Source organism: Rhinopithecus bieti, unplaced genomic scaffold (assembly GCF_001698545.2).
Source record: "Rhinopithecus bieti isolate Rb0 unplaced genomic scaffold, ASM169854v2 scaffold_17795, whole genome shotgun sequence".
Classification (NCBI taxonomy): Eukaryota; Metazoa; Chordata; class Mammalia; order Primates; family Cercopithecidae; genus Rhinopithecus; species Rhinopithecus bieti.
Window position 1 is genome coordinate 263,156 of NW_016808927.1, and position 17,312 is coordinate 280,467.

The 17,312-nt window shown below is 52.1% G+C and overlaps 1 protein-coding gene across 10 annotated transcripts in view; it reads left to right on the forward strand.

Annotated features, from left to right (window-relative positions):
• Positions 1-12,877, forward strand: part of ZNF862 (zinc finger protein 862) — a 30,494-nt gene extending 17,617 nt beyond the window's left edge. For 6 of the 10 annotated variants that reach the window (XM_017887819.1, XM_017887826.1, XM_017887823.1 and 3 more), the window contains 4 exons: positions 2,010-2,102; positions 5,013-5,117; positions 5,971-8,085; positions 9,667-12,877. In XM_017887819.1, the coding sequence (XP_017743308.1) occupies positions 2,010-2,102; positions 5,013-5,117; positions 5,971-8,085; positions 9,667-9,842 (2,489 nt within the window). In that variant the 3' untranslated portion in view covers positions 9,843-12,877. The remainder of the gene's footprint in view (positions 1-2,009; positions 2,103-5,012; positions 5,118-5,970; positions 8,086-9,666) is intronic. The other 4 variants (XR_001888313.1, XR_001888311.1, XR_001888312.1 and 1 more) reach the window with 4 other exon arrangements.
• The last annotated feature ends 4,435 nt before the right edge of the window (positions 12,878-17,312 follow it).

The following is a 17,312-nucleotide window of genomic DNA, read 5'->3' on the forward strand; positions in this document are numbered from 1 at the left end:
AAAAAAAAAAAAAAAAAAAAGAAAAAGAAAAACAAAAAAAGACCGAGTAAGGCCGGCAAACTACCTCAATTAAAGGAGACTGAAGAGGTGTGACAACTTGGGTACATGATGCTAGGACAGATGCTGGGCTACTGAGACATTTTGGGGACAAGTGAAGAAATTTAGTGTGAACTGTAGATTAATAATAGTATGATATCAGTGTTGAGTTTCCTGGTTTTGATCATTATAACTCTGGTTGTATAAGACACCTTTGCTTTCTGCTGCCCCATTTCAAATGACTGCAGACTCATGTATTATCTCACAACTCTGCAGGTCGGGAGTCCAGGTGGGCCTGACAGGTTCTGTGCTTAGGGTCTTAGCCCAAACCAAGGGGCGGACAGGCAGGCTCCTGTCTGGATGCTCTGAGCTCACTTATGCTGTTGCCAGAATCTAGCTCCTTGCGGTTCTCCTGCTGCCTGTCAGCGGGGAGCACTTTCAGCCCAGAGGCTGCTCTCGGGTGCTTCCCTGTGGCCCCCTCCGTGCTCAGGCCGGCAGCAGCGTGTGGAATCGTCATGTTCCTTGAAGCTCTGACTTCCCGGTCTGCTGCCAGCTGAGAACAGCACCAGCTTTTAAAGAGCTGTGTAACTAGGTCGGCTCCACCGGCTAATCTCCCTTTGCTGTGCAAGGTAACATGATGACAGTGTGACCTCTCATCCTGTTCAGAGTGCCCTCACCTCAAGGGGAAGGGGTTAAGCCAGGGTGAGGGCCCTGGAGCCCATGTTCGAATCCCACCTACCACCTGTTAAAGGGTCCTTTTTTGTTGGGTAATACACATGAAGTACTTAGGAATAAGGGGACATGCAAACAATTTACCCTCAAATGGTTCACCAGAATATTGTAGCTATATGTATAGACCCAGCAGGAGAGCGTGCCTGTGAGCTCACAAGCATGCCAGAATACATGGGGCAAAATGTCAATGACTGGAGTTCCTTGTGTTGTTCAATCTTTTCTGTAAATTTGAAATTATATCAGAAATTTACCAAAAGGAAAATTTAGGACACAAAAGCCCCGTCTCTGGGTAGTAGCAGAAAATCTGGACTTCATTTAACACTCGATTCTTGCCTTTCCTGCCTCAACCTGCTGCAGGTGTAGAATCTGGACCCATGCCATAGGAAGAAAGGGGCTCCTCTTCTCCCACCCCCTGCTGGTTTCAGAATTTCTGACTCATCCTCAGTGGGAATGGCATTGGTGGGTGGGTGGGAGAGGTATGAGAAAGGTTTCACTTGACATGTAATCTGACACCAGCTACTTAGAGCTGTAGTCCTTTAAAGCTGGTTCTCTTGTTTGGGCGTTTGTGGGTTCTGCAATACCCCTGACCAGGCACTGAGACCCTCTCGCTTGTAGTTGCCTGGACATGGGTGAATGTCTGCCCTGGCAGCCTGTCCATATAGGCACCTTCACAGGGGAGCATCACACCAGTAGCCACCCGTCACGGGCAGGCCCCACAGGCAACGCCAGGCCTCTTCTCATTCCCCACGTGGCCCACATCTGAACCATGGAAGCACTTCCAGACCTTGTGCTGTCACAGATCTGGGACTGTAGGCCACTCTCCACATGGCCACCTCCAAGGCACCCCGTGGCTACTTTAGTCTTACCCAGGCCTGGACTGGTGGCCCTCACAGCTCCCAGAGATACAGGTCAGGTTAAGGGAAAGGGCGCACCCACTGCTCCCCATAGTCAGAGAGAGAGGCTCACGATACCTTTGACAATGCTTTCCAGAAACATCCCTGGTGCCCAACTTCCTGGCTCCTTCAGGCTCAGCTCTGTGACTCCTCTCGATGGGTGCAGGCTGGAGCCACAGCCCCCGGCCCTCAGCCATTCTCTTTCCAGGTCATGTGTCCGTGTCTGACTTTGGAATGCAGGAGAGCTGGCTCCTACTTTTGGAGGCTTTCAGCCAGAGCAGGCATCCAGAATCACACTTTAATACCCTGTGGCTTATGTTTATTGTATTCCTCATTTATTGATTTTAGATATTCTGTTGATTCCTACTGTGGAAGATGGAGATACGGCCCTGTTACATCACCTGGGCCCCCACTTCTCTTCCCTCCATCCTCTCAGAACAGGTACATCATACTTTTTTGGTTAAATTAGTGTCAATTATGTGCCCAGTTATGATTATGTATGATTTACTGCTGAACAAGGTGGTGTATTGTGATGGTGTTTCCTTCATTGTAGGACTCTTCCCCCTCAAATTGGAAAATTTTTTCTTCTTTTTTATTTTTCTCTTTCTTTACCCTCATCAGTTCTTCCCAGACTCTCCAGTGGAATTACAAAACTCCTCCGAAGAGTCTTTTCCACGTGACGGGACATCCTGTGATCTCTCCATTTCATTCTTTCTCTGGAGACTTTGCCCCCAGGGTCTTCTCCTCCCCTGCTCTGTCTAACCTAGGCAGCGTTTAGGCCTGCGGCACACCTGTGGTCTGAGATGTGCCTTCGTCTCTCCCCCATTTCCCGAGTCTATCCCTTCTTTTGTGGTTGACATCTTCATCTTGTTAGTGTACATCGTCCAGTGGCTTCCTAAGGAAGGGTGCAGGGGAGGCCTTCTTTCTGTGATGCATCCTGTCTAAAAACGTCCTATTCTGCCCTCACGATTCAGTGATAACTTGTTTGGGCCTAGGATTCTAGGCTGCAGATATTCTTCCTCAGCATTTTGGAAGCATTGCCCTTTTAGCTTTTACGGGTGCTGTTGAGAGGTCTAGTGCCTTCTCATTTCAGAGTCTTTGAACATGGCTTAATTGTTCTACCCTGAAAGCTTTTGAAATTGATTTCCGTTTTCTCAGATTTTTAATGATATGTCTTGATGTTTTATGTAAAGTGTGTTTTTAATCTTTTGTTTTGGGTATCTGGTGTTTCTCTTCCATGTGGAAACTGGTCTTTTCCTGTTTGGGAAAATTTTCTTGTAGGATTTCCTCCTATCTATTTTCTCTTTTCTTTCTTCCAGAAACTCCTTTCTATTAGTTTGATATCGGACTTCCTGGATTGAGTCTCTGGTTTTCTGTTCGTTTCTTTTTCTCCTATTTTCTGCTTTTATCTTTTTTATACTACTTTTTTGGACATTTCCTCCATTTTATTTTCTGGCAATATTTGTTTTTTGATTCTATTGGGTTTTTTAGTTTCTAAGCACTCTTACTGCCTCTTTCATGAATGGCTATCATGACTTTTCTTTCTTGGGAATATTAATTCTCATTATTTTGAAGTTTTATTTTGCTTCCTGCTATATTTCAAGTTCTTCTAAATCTTTTCCTGCTTGTTTTGATTTCTCTCTTTCATGTTAGAGGCTTTTCTTAAATAATTATTTCCAGGTTCATTCCTATGTAAGAGTAAGCCTTTACAAACGGGCCGGAAGCCCTGTGCATGGCTGTGGGCCTGTGCGTGGCTGGGAAGCAGCAAGAGTAGGTTTCACTTTTCACTGTAGGGTGACCAGCTGTAAGCCCAGATGTCTTACTGAAGAACCCACAAAAGTCAGTGTCCATAGATCTTTTGAGGGGAGAGGGAAGGGCAATTCCATTTTTCCAAAGAAAACGCTTCCCGTCTCTTGTTTGGAGGGTATGATAAGCCCAGCCAGCATTCTTGGAGTCGAGCACTGCACCCCTCAGTCCATAGACATGACTCAATCTCCCTGCTTTCAGTACTGCACCACCCCTTCACCTTTCTGTGTACGTGGTATCTGGGATCTGGAGCCTTTCTGGCTAAGTTTTTCTGTAGACCGAACCTCTATTCTCCTCTGGGGTGTGGTGGTGGCGTTTCCTGGTTTGCTGGAATACGTAGGAGGATCTGGGATTGATCAGATCTCTGTCAGACTTGAGCCAGTCCGCTGCGCCCACCCATTCCCCACCCACCACCTTCTCCCGTATCTGCTGCCTGCAGTTCCTGAATCTTTCTGGGAGTCTCTGGTGCCAGCCAGCTTGCTCCTCCTTGTTAACCCGCCTGTAGGCATTTGCTGTTCAACTCTGTTTCTCTCTCTTTTGTCTCCTTTCCTTCCAAAAATGGATTTGCATTCCTAATCCAATTTCTCTTGGGCTTATCCCTCATTTTCTTATTATTATTCCTTTGACCTCATTTTAGAGATATTTTAAGAAGGATATATGTTCAGTCTAACACACTTTAGTAATTTAGTTATTTATATTTTTATTAGTAAATACGTAGATATTCACACACACATATATGTATCATTATATATATAAATATATTCAAATGATCCAAAGATGAATGGTGGGAACCAGCCTCCCTTTTCCCTTGTCCTTCAGTTCCTCTCCAGGAGCACCCACAGGCCCAGTTGCTCGTGTGGCCCTCCACAGAAAGTTTATGCACACATTTACACAGACATGCACAAAAGCATGATGTAGATAGTGATGGATTTTATTTTCAATAGAGGAAATGGTTTATTTGCATACCCCTGAACAATATTCCTATTTTAAGTAAAGGGCAGTGCTTAATCCAAAGACCCAAATCTCCTTTAGTCAGATTTCAGGCTGCATTGCAGACGGTAGGTATTTTGGGGGGCCTCCAAGTGCCCCTTTCAAAAACCCATGTAGTTGGTCACCTTCACAAAGGCCAGCTGTGGGGGCAGAGGGGCACATGCATGGGCCAGCTGTGGGGGCAGAGGGGCACATGTGTGGGCCAGCTGTGGGTGGGACCTTCCACTTCTCACGTGGCTGTTGCTTCCCCTCCTGCTTAGTCCCTATGGTTCTTCCTGTTTCCACCCTTCCCCCTCTGGTATGTATGGCTGGCCCGCGGCTCCCAGGGCTGGCCCATGGATCTGTGGAAGTCCCATCCTAGCTGAGGGGTGCCCCTCCCCTTACTGACTGTTTGGCACTCTGGGTTTGCGCTCCGCCTGCCCCTGGCCGACTAGACTTTATAAGGACAGAACCCAGAGACACCTCTGTGTATTTCAGGGGCCGGGTCTAGCTTGAGAGGGCTACTCAACTTGGTCACAGCAGTGACATCAGCATGATTCTTCATCCTTGCCACAGGACCTGCTGCTGCCAAGCCAGACTTGATCTCCAAACTGGAGCGGAGGGCTGCACCCTGGATCAAGGACCCAAATGGGCCAAAGTGGGGGAAAGGTCGTCCTCCAGGTGAGTCTAAACCTACAGTGTTCTGAAGGACATCTGCCAGGGCCCAGGCAGCTATGATGAGTTAAACAGCATGAGCTCAGCTGTGTCCATCCGATGGGGGCCGATTGGGCACGAAGCCTGGCAGGAGGCCCTGGGTAGACAAGATGAATAAGCAACTAACCCTGCCCACAGAGTGTAGAGTAGTCTGGGAAAGTGGGAAAAAACAGGTCCTTTTGTAAGCAGAAGTGCTGATGGAGGCTGTGGCAGAGCTGGTGGGAGCAGGTACATGGGGACACTGATCTCGAGGAGCCAGGGGACCCATCTGTGAGCCTCTCATCCCTTCTTCCTCCTTCTCCAGTGCTCAGTGACAGCACCATTGGTTTGTGAGAATTTGTTGTCTTGCGTATCTCAATCAGTAACTTCTTGACTTGTAGCTGCTACTTACTTCTGTACCTAATTCTTTCCGAGGCTCGTAAAAGACTTGACAGGTGTTTAACCTATTCCATTGTGGAGCCTCACACGAGAGTGAAAGCCACCTGCTTATCCAACAGTCTTTGTGGCCAAGGGGTTAATTGAACTTAATGGTATCTGGTGTCACATGATCCCAGGGTAGCTGTGTGGATAGGGTGGTTGGGGCGCTGGTGAAAGAACCCACAAGGATTAGCAACAACTCTGGGAGAGCCAGATTAACTTTCATAGGTAAGAATGGGGGAGGGTTTACATGGACGCCACTAATGATCTCTAGAAAGAAGGACTGCATTCATCTTCTCTGCCTTGCTTAAGGGATACTTATTAAATTTGGGGGTGTCTTAGCTGGTAGAAGACTGCAGAGTTCTGGGTAGCAGAATGAAGCATGATTTAATTTTCTCCAAAGGGAACAAGAAGATAGTGGCAGTGAGAGAGGCAGACACACAGGCCCTGGCTGCAGACTCTGCGTTGCTTCCAGCCTCTCCCGTGGAGGCCCGTGCCTCCTGCTGCAGTCCCAGCATTTGTGAAGGAGAAGGAGATGGACCTAGGAGAATCAAGAGGACATATAGGCCCCGTTCCATTCAGAGGTCATGGTTTGGGCAGTTCCCATGGTTAGTCATTGACCCCAAAGAGACCAAACTCTTCTGCTCAGCCTGCAAAGAAAGACCTAATCTCCACGACAAATCATCTCGGTTAGTCAGAGGTTACACGGGGCCTTTTAAAGTGGAGACTTTAAAATACCATGAAGTCAGCAAAGCCCACAGGCTCTGTGTCAACACGGTTGAAATCAAGGAAGACACCCCTCACACTGCCCTCGTTCCAGAGATCTCCAGCGACCTCATGGCCAACATGGAGCACTTTTTCAATGCCGCCTACTCCATCGCATACCACTCAAGGCCCCTGAATGACTTTGAGAAGATCCTGCAGCTCCTCCAAAGCACCGGGACCATGATATTAGGCAAGTACCGCAATCGCACAGCGTGCACTCAGTTCATCAAGTACATCTCGGAGACCCTGAAGAGGGAGATCCTGGAGGACGTGCGGAACTCGCCCTGTGTGAGTGTGCTGCTGGACAGCTCCACCGACGCCTCCGAGCAGGCCTGCGTGGGGATTTACATCCGCTACTTTAAGCAGATGGAGGTGAAAGAGTCCTACATCACTCTGGCCCCTCTCTACAGTGAGACAGCAGATGGGTACTTCGAGACCATCGTTTCTGCCCTGGATGAGCTGGACATCCCCTTCCGGAAGCCTGGCTGGGTGGTGGGGCTGGGAACGGATGGCTCAGCCATGTTGAGCTGCAGAGGAGGCCTTGTGGAAAAATTCCAGGAGGTCATCCCGCAGCTGCTGCCTGTCCACTGTGTGGCCCACCGGCTGCACCTGGCTGTGGTGGATGCCTGCGGGAGCATCGATCTGGTGAAGAAGTGTGACCGGCACATCCGCACCGTCTTCAAGTTTTATCAGTCGTCAAACAAGAGGCTGAATGAGCTGCAGGAAGGTGCAGCGTCTCTGGAGCAGGAGATCATCCGCCTGAAGGATCTGAACGCAGTCCGCTGGGTGGCCAGCAGGAGGCGCACGCTGCACGCGCTGCTTGCGAGCTGGCCCGCCCTGGCCAGGCACCTCCAGAGTGTGGCGGAGGCTGGGGGCCAGATTGGGCACCGGGCCAAGGGGATGCTGAAGCTCATGCGCGGCTTCCACTTTGTCAAGTTCTGCCACTTCCTGTTGGACTTCCTGAGCATCTACAGGCCTCTGTCCGAGGTGTGCCAGAAGGAGATTGTGCTGGTTACAGAGGTAAACGCCACGCTGGGCCGGGCCTATGTGGCACTGGAGAGCCTCCGTCACCAGGCGGGGCCCAAAGAGGAAGAATTCAACGCCAGCTTCAAGGATGGGCGGCTCCACGGCATCTGCTTGGATGGACTGGAGGTAGCGGAACAGCGGTTCCAGGCAGACAGAGAGAGGACGGTCCTGACCGGGATTGAGTACCTCCAGCAGAGGTTCGACGCAGACCGACCCCCACAGCTCAAGAACATGGAGGTGTTTGACACCATGGCCTGGCCAAGCGGGATCGAACTTGCCAGTTTTGGGAATGATGACATTCTCACCCTGGCCAGGTATTTCGAGTGCTCCCTCCCAACAGGATACAGTGAGGATGCTCTGCTGGAGGAGTGGCTGGGCCTGAAAGCCATCGCCCAGCACCTTCCGTTCTCCATGCTCTGCAAAAACGCCCTGGCTCAGCACTGCCGCTTCCCCCTGCTGAGCAAGCTCATGGCCGTGGTGGTCTGTGTGCCCATCTCCACCTCCTGCTGTGAGCGGGGGTTCAAGGCCATGAACCGTATCAGGACCGATGAGAGGACCAAGCTCTCCAATGAGGTGCTCAACATGCTCATGATGACGGCTGTGAACGGCGTGGCCGTCACGGAGTATGACCCTCAGCCTGCCATCCAGCACTGGTTCCTGACCTCCTCAGGCCGGCGTTTCAGCCATGTCTACGCCTGTGCCCAGGTGCCAGCCCGCTCCCCTGCAAGTAAGTACACATGGCAGAGCTCCCCCAAGGCAGGGGAATCTTGCCCTCCAGCCCTGTGCTGAGCCAGAGGCCAAGAAGACAGGACTGCAGGTGCCTGTGGAGCTTCTGTCATGCGCCCAACCATTTGCTAGGCCAGTGGGTACTCGATGCATGACGCCCACCCTCCAGGACCTTGTGCCCCAGCCAGGGAGATGACACGCATGTGCTCTAGGCGGGCCTTAGTGCAGAGAGCATGCATTTCTAGAGCCTGTCTGCCCTGGTGACAGTGCTGTGCTGGCTCTGCCCCCAGCTGGCTGTGTGGCCTTGGGCAAGTTTATCCCTCTATGCCTTGGTTTCTCATCTGCCAAATGAGTGGTGCATGTAAAGCACTCAGGACAGTGCCTGGCAGGTGGTGCAAATGGCGCTAAAGGTCAGGACCACTGCTGGGAGTAAGGAGAGGGCTGACCAGGCCCAGGCAGCGCCATCACATTCTGAGTGGGGCTGTATTGATTCTGGACTGGGCAGGAGGTCCACGTGGCTGTGGAGGAGGTGAGATGCAGAGGAGATGGTGGGGCTTTCAGGCAGGAATCTCACAGGGCAGGGGAGAACAGAAGCAGCCTCTCTGGACCAGAGGGCTGGGGTCAGGGACTTGCTTGAGGGGGAAGCTGTATTAGAAGGGAGGGAAAGTTACTGAAAACCACAGACAAGAAATGTTCTGTCTTCAGGTAGTCACTGAAAACCAAAGAAAATATGCCAGTTGTTGGGGTTCTGCAGACCACTCGCGGTCACTTGACAAGGATAGAGCACTGTTCTCTCTCCTGGCGTCTCTAGCTGGTCTCCTTCCAGCTGTTGCTGCTCCTGGTTTTCACCTCTGAGTCTGTGGTCATCAGAAATGGGACTGGGTCTCATGGTTGACAGAGGCTCTATAGGAAGCAGGGTGGCCCTGAAGCCACAGTAGGCCGGTGGGGAGAAGAAAAGAGACCCCTCACTGATAAGGAAAAGGGAGAACCGAGAGAGGGCTGGGTGAGCCCCTCACCCAGGCATTTGTTGAGTGAGTTGCTCTGTGTCCAGCCCTGTGGGTGCTAAGGAGAAAAAAATGATGTCAGATGTACCTTGGAGCAAGTTACTCTTTCCACAGGGAAAATGAGACCAGCACAGATTGGTCCAAACACTACCAAACTACGCACCGATGCCTCCTTCCAGGCAGGGCTCTCAGCCTTGGCATTATTGACACTGGTGCTGGGTAATCTTGGTTGGGGGGTCTTCCTGTTCACTGTGGGAACTTGAGCAGCATCCCTGGCCTCTACCTATTAGATACCCACTGGATACCGGTAGCATACCCCCCATTTGTGACAACAAAAATCATCTCCAGACATTAGCAGATGGTCCCTGGGGGACAAAATCACCCCCAGTTGAGATCCCCTGTCTTAGGATAAAAGAATGAACACAGCAGGGACAGATGCGGGCTGCAAAGAGCAGTCCTGGTCCTGTCTCCCGTCTGTCCCGCCAAGCTTTCCTCACCAAACAGCCCCTGGGCGAAGTTGGATGTGGAAGGCAGTCACTGTCGGTCAGTCTAATTGCCTTCTCCTTCCTCCCTCACAGGCGCCAGGCTCAGGAAGGAGGAGGTGGGAGCCCTCTATGTGGAGGAGTCTGGGAGCCAGAAGCCACCCATCCTGCCCTCCAGGGAAGCAGTGGAGGTTCTGAAGGACTGCATCATGGAGCCTCCCGAGAGACTCCTGTACCCCCACACCAGCCAGGAGGCCCCCGGGATGTCCTGAGGGACAGGGAGTCCTTGGGACTGCCTTGGAGACACCTCTGTGATCACTGGGACGGGCTCTGCAGATTCTAGGCTGCCCTGGGATCTTCTGCTGGTGGCGATGGTCTCTAAGCACCAGGAAGTGGGCAGTGGCGTCCCGGAGCAGCAGGGGTATTAGGAGGTGCATGACCTGTTTCCTGAGGCCCCATTCAGCACAGCCATGCCTCATAGCACACAAATGTGCCAGAAGGTTCTAGATCTCAAGTTCATTTTTAAGGTGCTCCAGAAAATAACCCCATCATGAAAGGTTTCAGCCCCTGAGTTCTGGTGGCAAGAGGACTGTCCTGGTGGGGGAGACTGTTGGACATCCCTGGGGAATGTTCCAGGGAGGCTGCCCACAGCCTAGTGAGAATGGGAAAGGCCTCTTTGTTAGAGGGGGAGCTGCCCTAGGGACAGCTGGCCTGGCTGCAGGAGCCCCCAGAGGCATTGTTCTGGGACTTCCTACCCTGGCTCCCGCAGCAGAAACAGTGAGGCCTCGATCTTGTGCGGATCTGTACCTCTTCCCAGGGCTTCCTTCAGGGCGAAACAATCACAAGCCCTTTGCACAGAGCACCCTTGAAAGTTCTCTTCCTGCAGCTCCAGATGGTAGAGCTGGGACTCTTCTGGCAGGCGGTCTGGTGCTTCCCGCAGAGCCGAGCCGCGTTTGACCTGTGGCACGCCCTGCCCGGTTTCCTCAGGAGAGGACGGGACCAAGTTGGAGTTGGGAGGCTTGGGATGCAGCCCCGGCTCTGCTGCAGGCAGTGGTCTGATTAATCCCTTCCTCTTTTCTGTGCCTCAGTTTCCCTCTCCATGAAGTGGCAGCAGAGAATCCAAGTGCCTGCTGACTCCCCACCTGCCCTAGGATTAGTGAATGAGAGCCTCGGGCTCCCTGAAAGACCTCTGACTGCAGTGTGGACTCACCTGCCTTCCGCCCCATCCTCGTCCTTAGTGGGACAGGTAGGAATTTGTCTCCAAAGTCCTTGTAGGAGTTGGTCTCTGAACGCACCATCTGCATGACAGGCTAGTCCTCTCTTCTCCGAGTTGCCCTGGGGACTCTGCACCAGGATCGCCAGGGCCCACTGAGACATCCCGGAATGGGGACTCAGTGACAAGGGCTTTGAACAAGCTCCTCCAGGGTCTGTGGGCCTGCTCCAGCTTCAGAACCACAGAAGCACCGCCCTAAAGGCACAGAGGGGCTTCCGGCACTGCTAGGTTCACACCCTCCTTGCCCATCTTCCATCTAAAGCGAAGCACTTTTCCTTCCAGGGGCAGCTCCATCTTGGCAGGCTCAGGAGGCCGCTTATCAGGAGGCGGATGATTTTGTCTAGGTTCCGCCTTCCTTAACCATGGGCAGGAAATAAGGAAAGTCAGCAGGCAGGGTTTCTCTGCCCTGCCTGACACTTACTTTAAACAGGCAGAAAGTGGGTGCCATCCATCCCAGCTTGCTTGCTGCCTGGCTCAGGCAGGTCCTGTGCTGTGCCACAGGCCCCTGTGGGTGGGCCCTTTCTCCATAGTCTGCTGCTTCCCATTCCCAGGGTAGTTGCTGGCATCTGAGCACCTGAGTACCCTTCCTGTTCCCAGGGTAGAAGCTGCTGTCTGAGTACCCTTCCCATTCCCAGGGTAGATGCTGGCGTCCACGCCCCTCCCCAGTACTGCAGGTGCCCTAGTACCCCATATGCCCTTTCATCCCCCACCCCAGCACTTAGCCTTAGCACTGTTGCTTTCCTGCCATTTTCAGTTCTAGTCAGGAATTCCTTTCTTGCTTTCTGCCTTTGACCTGTGGAAATGTCTCCCAGCCCTGTGGGTCTGGCGGTCAGAGGGACCCCTCAGGCCTGTGGTGCGGGAGCTCTGGGAGGTGTTACTATCCACGTGGCTAAGACATGCACAGGCCTCCCTCTCTCCATCACTGTCTCCATGGGCGTTCAGGAACTTGCCCAGGTCAGGCACTGTGGATGTGAACTGGTGGAAGGGGAGGGAGAAAGGCTTTTTTAGGTGGGGCTGTAGCCTCTGCCCTACCCACAGGGATTCCACATCAAGGTGCTGTTCCAGCACACACGCTTCCTGCGGCCTCTTCATCCTTGAAGAGTCCCTCAGAGCAGGGGACCATCCTGTGAGCAGCCGTGAGTGGGTCTCTGTGGGAGCAGTTCTGGAGCTGAGGTGGAAACCAGGGGAAGTACCTCACCCTCTCCACGTCAGCATCAGCATGCTCCGAGGACACCGTCCAGTGCCTTCCTTAGGTGGTGGGAAAAGGGGTCCCCTTGCAGCGGGGCCACTGAGCATGCTGTTTGTCAGAATTTGCACTACCCGATTTCTTGAGTGGCGCAGGCCTGCTCCGTTCCCCTTTGTCAGCCAATGACCAAGAAGGAAGAAGACGACTGCCGTCTCATTCCTGAACTTCCTCATTCAGGACTCCCGTGGAAACAGTGAGCGTCCTTATCCGAGGCCCCGGCCCAGGCCGGCCCCTTTGCTTTGTTTGGAGAGGCTGGCTGAGTTACGGCCCCTAGTGCCTGGAGACCCCCTTGTTGGAGAGGCTTCCTGTTTATGCCTCACAAGAAAAACCACAGGGCTCTGGGAGTGGAAGGAGCATGCACTCCCGCTTTGGCTGGAGTCCCAGCGCTTGTTGCCCGTAGTCTTGACAGCATCCGTATGTACGTGTCCTGGCATTTCCCCTCCCTCTCCCTGATGACTGATGCCCACCAGGTCTGACATTCCAAGTAACCAGTATGTAACTGGTAGTTTGATCCCAGTAGCCATAGCGACTCCAGGTGGGAGAGAGGGAGCCAGCCCCCTGTCCTGAGAGTATGTGACCACGCTCCAGAACCTTGCTTCTCTCTCCTGCAGAGGGTGGGTTTCTAGGGTGCTAAGTACCTATCAGAACAGCGTGGAGGGGCAGGTACACTAACTGACTGGCCCAGGGACGCTCTTTCCTCTATTTTCAAAGATGAAAGGAGGTTTTAAAAACCATGTTTGATTCCTAACCTTTTGCTACCTGAATAAAGCAGAGTCTATTTCAACACATCTCTGTCTTGTGTGTCCCTAAGCAAGGACCAGGAGCTCGGAGAAGCTGACGGAACGAGCTCTGCCCTCGCTCAAGAGGGGCCAGGGCCAGGAACAGAGGTGGGCAGGGGAAGTGCCTGTGTGTTCACCTGACTTTTGTCTTTCAGTTTCTTTCCTCTCTAGTCCTTCATAGTGAGCTCAATCATTTTTGCCAGATAGAAGGTAGAGATGAGAGTTGGCTGTTTGGTGAGTTATAATTAAGGGCCTGGCTGCCTTTTCTGGAGTACTGTATAGTTTACAAAGTGCTTTCACATACGTGATCTAATTTGGTTTACTGAAATTAAAAAGTTAGACTTTCAGGGAAAAAACATCGATCTTCCACCAGTAGTAAAAGCTGCTGCATCAGACCTGTCACTCAACAGCGTTCCTTGAGGCCTAACTCCTGAGATCCCTCTAGCGAGCCCTTGCGGCTCCACATCCTCTGCGCTGCATGCTCCCACGGGACTGCAGCAAAGGTTTCAGAAACTCGTGATACAGCCAGATCTCTGAGGTGAGGAGACTCAATCTTAGTCGAGTGTATGTGATTTTTTTTTTTTTTTTTGAGACGGAGTCTCGCTCTGTCGCCCAGGCTGGACTGCAGTGGCTGGATCTCAGCTCACTGCAAGCTCTGCCTCCCGGGTTTACGCCATTCTCCTGCCTCAGCCTCCCAAGTAGCTGGGACTACAGGCGCCCGCCACCTCGCCCGGCTAGTTTTTTTGTATTTTTTAGTAGAGACGGGGTTTCACTGTGTTCGCCAGGATGGTCTCGATCTCCTGACCTCGTGATCTGCCCGTCTCGGCCTCCCAAAGTGCTGGGATTACAGGCTTGAGCCACCGCGCCCGGCTGTGTATGTGATTTTTTAAAAAAAGACATTGAAACAACTATCGAAGCAGAGGCACAGGCAGCAAGGCTTTGGGTTTGTGACTGGGAATCTGTGCGGCCTCCATGCAGTGAAGACTTGACCCCATGGTGGGGGTGAACAGGGTCTCCTTGACCCCTTCCCAGGGTTCCTTTGGGAAGATGGATTTCACTAGAGGAAGCGCAATGCCAGTAGCCTCCACGCTCAGGCTGGGCAGGGTAGGCTCCTAGGGAGGTAGCTCCCAGCGCAGCCTCTTCCATCACTCCAGCCGGAGCTGAAAGGAGAGAAGCGAGAGGAGGCTCTAGAAGGTGCTGCACTCTTGCCTTTCTTTTTCCCAAGGGTCCTCTTGACATCCGGAATGCAGTCAGCAGGCCTTTCCAAGTGGGCTGGCTGCCTCAGACGCCTCAGCCCCTGTTGCTGGGGACGCTTCGGTGGGGCCTCCTCACTGTGGGCCTTCTCTTGGGTCAATGTGATCCTCATGTCCCTTTCCCGTGCCAGCGACACTCGTGGGCTTCATGTGGCTGGCCCCTGCTCCCAGGGCTCTTGAGATGCCGCCTCTGACTGCAGCTCCTGCCACACTGGGACCCGCGTGGCCACTGCTGCCCTCTGCGCCTCTGAATGGCTGCCCAGAGACTCCCTGTTTTGAACCTTTTGCCTTGCTCAGGCAACCAGCAAGTGCCCTGGCACTCACAGCAACAGCAGGGCCCTGCAGTACTGTGGCTGTGCTGGTGAGCCCAGATAAGCTGAGAGGCGCAGACACACTGGGCACACTCCAGACAGGCGCAGGCCTCTGGGTAGTGACAGTTTGCAAGTGTTCCGTGGTCCTGGGCCCTGCACAGGCTTCTTGGCAGCAAGAGAGGCTGTGTCTGCGTTTAATGTGTACACCTGAAAAAGTGGCCCCTCACCGCCTAGGCAGTGTCCTCCCACATCCCCAGGAGGGTCTTCCTGTGCCATCTGAGGTCCACTTAGTGGGAAGCCTTTGCCACACTAGGACACTTTCAGGGCCACTCCCCCACATGGATGTGCTCCTGGATGGCCAGGGCTGTATGGCTCTTGAAGCTGTCCACACACTTGGCACAGATGGATGGCTTTTCCAGTGGAATCTAAAGGACTTGGGCATTCTCAGACGCCAGTCTGGCCTTGGGGTTTTTCAGCTTCCCAGAAGCCTGCAGAATCATTCTGGGAGGTTCCCAGTTGCCTCCAGAATCATCTTCAGTCTCGTTTCTGACTTTGTTACCAACTTCTGTGGAAGAGAACTCAGATGTTAGCTTAGTGATGGGGACACACTCCTTTTGTTCAGTGTGACCTGCTCAGCCCCAGCCCCAGCCCCACGAGATGACGGCTAAGGGCAGCATCCTGTGGATGCCACAGCCAGGGCCAAGTGTGGGTCAGCATCCTAACTCAGAGGAGCGGCCCAGTTGGTCTGAGAACACTGGAGTCCCAGAGCCGTGGATAGGGACTTCTGACCAGCGTTCTTCCTGCTCTCATTCCAACACATGTGAAGGGAATGTCCTGGTCCAGGGAGCCAGGGTTCTCTTGCTGCCATCTGAATAATTCCCTGCAGCAGCCACTGCTAGACAGCAAGCTTGGGAAGCCTTCTTATGCAGAAATCAAAGTCATTTTTATAAAAAGTATCACAGAGTCCCTTATGAAGAGAACTGGACAGAGCAGGAGCCGACCCTTCCCTGACTGCCCAGTTCAGTGAGCCAGGTTAAATATCTGCCGTCAGCAGCCTGCCATGAGGTACAGTGAGGACCTTCTACTTCAGCCCTGCAAGCTGGGTTGTGTCATAAAATGCATACTTTATTTTCCTTCTTTCTGTAGAGAATCAGAAAGCACATGACGGAGGTTTCGGAAAAGGGCTTGTGAGATTGAGCATGTCAGAGCTGAAGATCTGTGGCTGAGACATGTCCTCCTGAAAGAGCACACGTGAGCTCACACAGCCACGGCACTGGATTACCCTCACCCTGATTGTCCCTCAGTGTAGCTTGTCTCAAGAGGCTTATACTGTGGCTGTGTTTCTCACAGGTTACCCAAGCTCCTGTCGTAACGGCGGGAAACAGAGAAGTACAAAACCTGAATCCAAACCACAGAAGTGCTAGAACTCAGGAGGCACTAAAGGCTCAATGAATATGGTTACCTTTGTGCAAGAAATGTTCCATCAAGACTTACCTGGCTGAGTGGTAGCTTTTTGGCCTCTGTTGGGGGCTGGGAATTCTTCACCCAAAGCTCACATTCCCTTTCAAGTCTACAAGTGATATCTGGTTTGGCAGCAGCATGCACCGTAGGGAGAAAGACAGCCGAGTGCCCCTTAACCCACACTGAGCATACATAGACCCATGTCAGTCCTGAAGCCTGACTTGTACCACCCGTTTAATGCCCTGGGCTCACCCCATCAATTTGGGACAGTGAGGGTAGGTTGTAAACCTAAGAAAGCTCCAGAAACAGGCAGGGCCTGGCATACAGGTAGGAATGTTTATTTCAGGGCAATAACAGGAGTGCCAAGGGCTGATAAAACAGGGCAATTGTCAAAATATGTTTTCCCACTGCCAGGGGCCCTTGAAGGAAAAACAGGCTCAACCAGTCACAGAGACAACCATGCTCTAGGTCTAGTTCTCCCTGACCCCACAGGCCAGGAGCGCCCCTATGAGATGGCAAGCAAGCAAGGGGCCAAGGTCCTCACCCAGCAAGCCTCCCAGCTCCTAATTCCTTCTTATCACATCCTGGTACAATTCCTTCTACTCCTCATGGCCACGAGAACAATGGGTGGGAGATAGGTGGTCACATCCTTAAATGTCACAGGCCTTACTTGCAAAGACCTGAGCACAAGCCCTAGGGGTGAGCTGAGAGTGTGGAGGAGACACTGGAGTAGGAAGGAGAAGCCTTGGCCACGTGTTCTGGCTCTTTTACTGATGAGCTGTTGTGGGCCTAGGCAAGTTACTTCACTTCTCTGGGCCTCAGTTTTATCACCTGTAAAGCGATAGGATTGCCTCAGAGAGCCTCTAAGATCCCTTTCAGCTAAAAACAAAGTTCTAGAAAATAAATATGTGGTCCTGTGGAACTCCGGGGAGCTGTTTGATCAGGTGAACACTTTACCCATGGAAATGGGGCTCCAGCACAAAGCTGCTCACATCTTCTAGTCACGTTCCAGGGAACAGCAAGAGCTTGTGGGTCCAGATGAGGCTTTAGTGGTTGGAAAAGGAGCCAGTTCCTGGTTTTAATCCCTTCGTGGACCTCAGACTATCACAAAGCTGCCAAACAAATGACACATGCAATCACATGCAAATTAGGACAGAAATGAAACATCAAAAACATTAAAGGAAAAGAGAGCTACAGGCTGCTAACATGAGTAGCTGCTCAGACTCAGCACTGTTTTTGGTTCTGGCCAAAGCCAAGACAACGGAGCAGAGGCAAAGAAGGAAATATATTGCACTCTACAGCTGTCATTTTATACAGAGGATTTTTTTTTTTTTTCCCAGAACAAAATTCAAAGAAGTCCATCTTTTTTGAGCTACGGAACTTTCGTGGTGATTTTTTTTTTTTTTTTTTTTTTTTTTT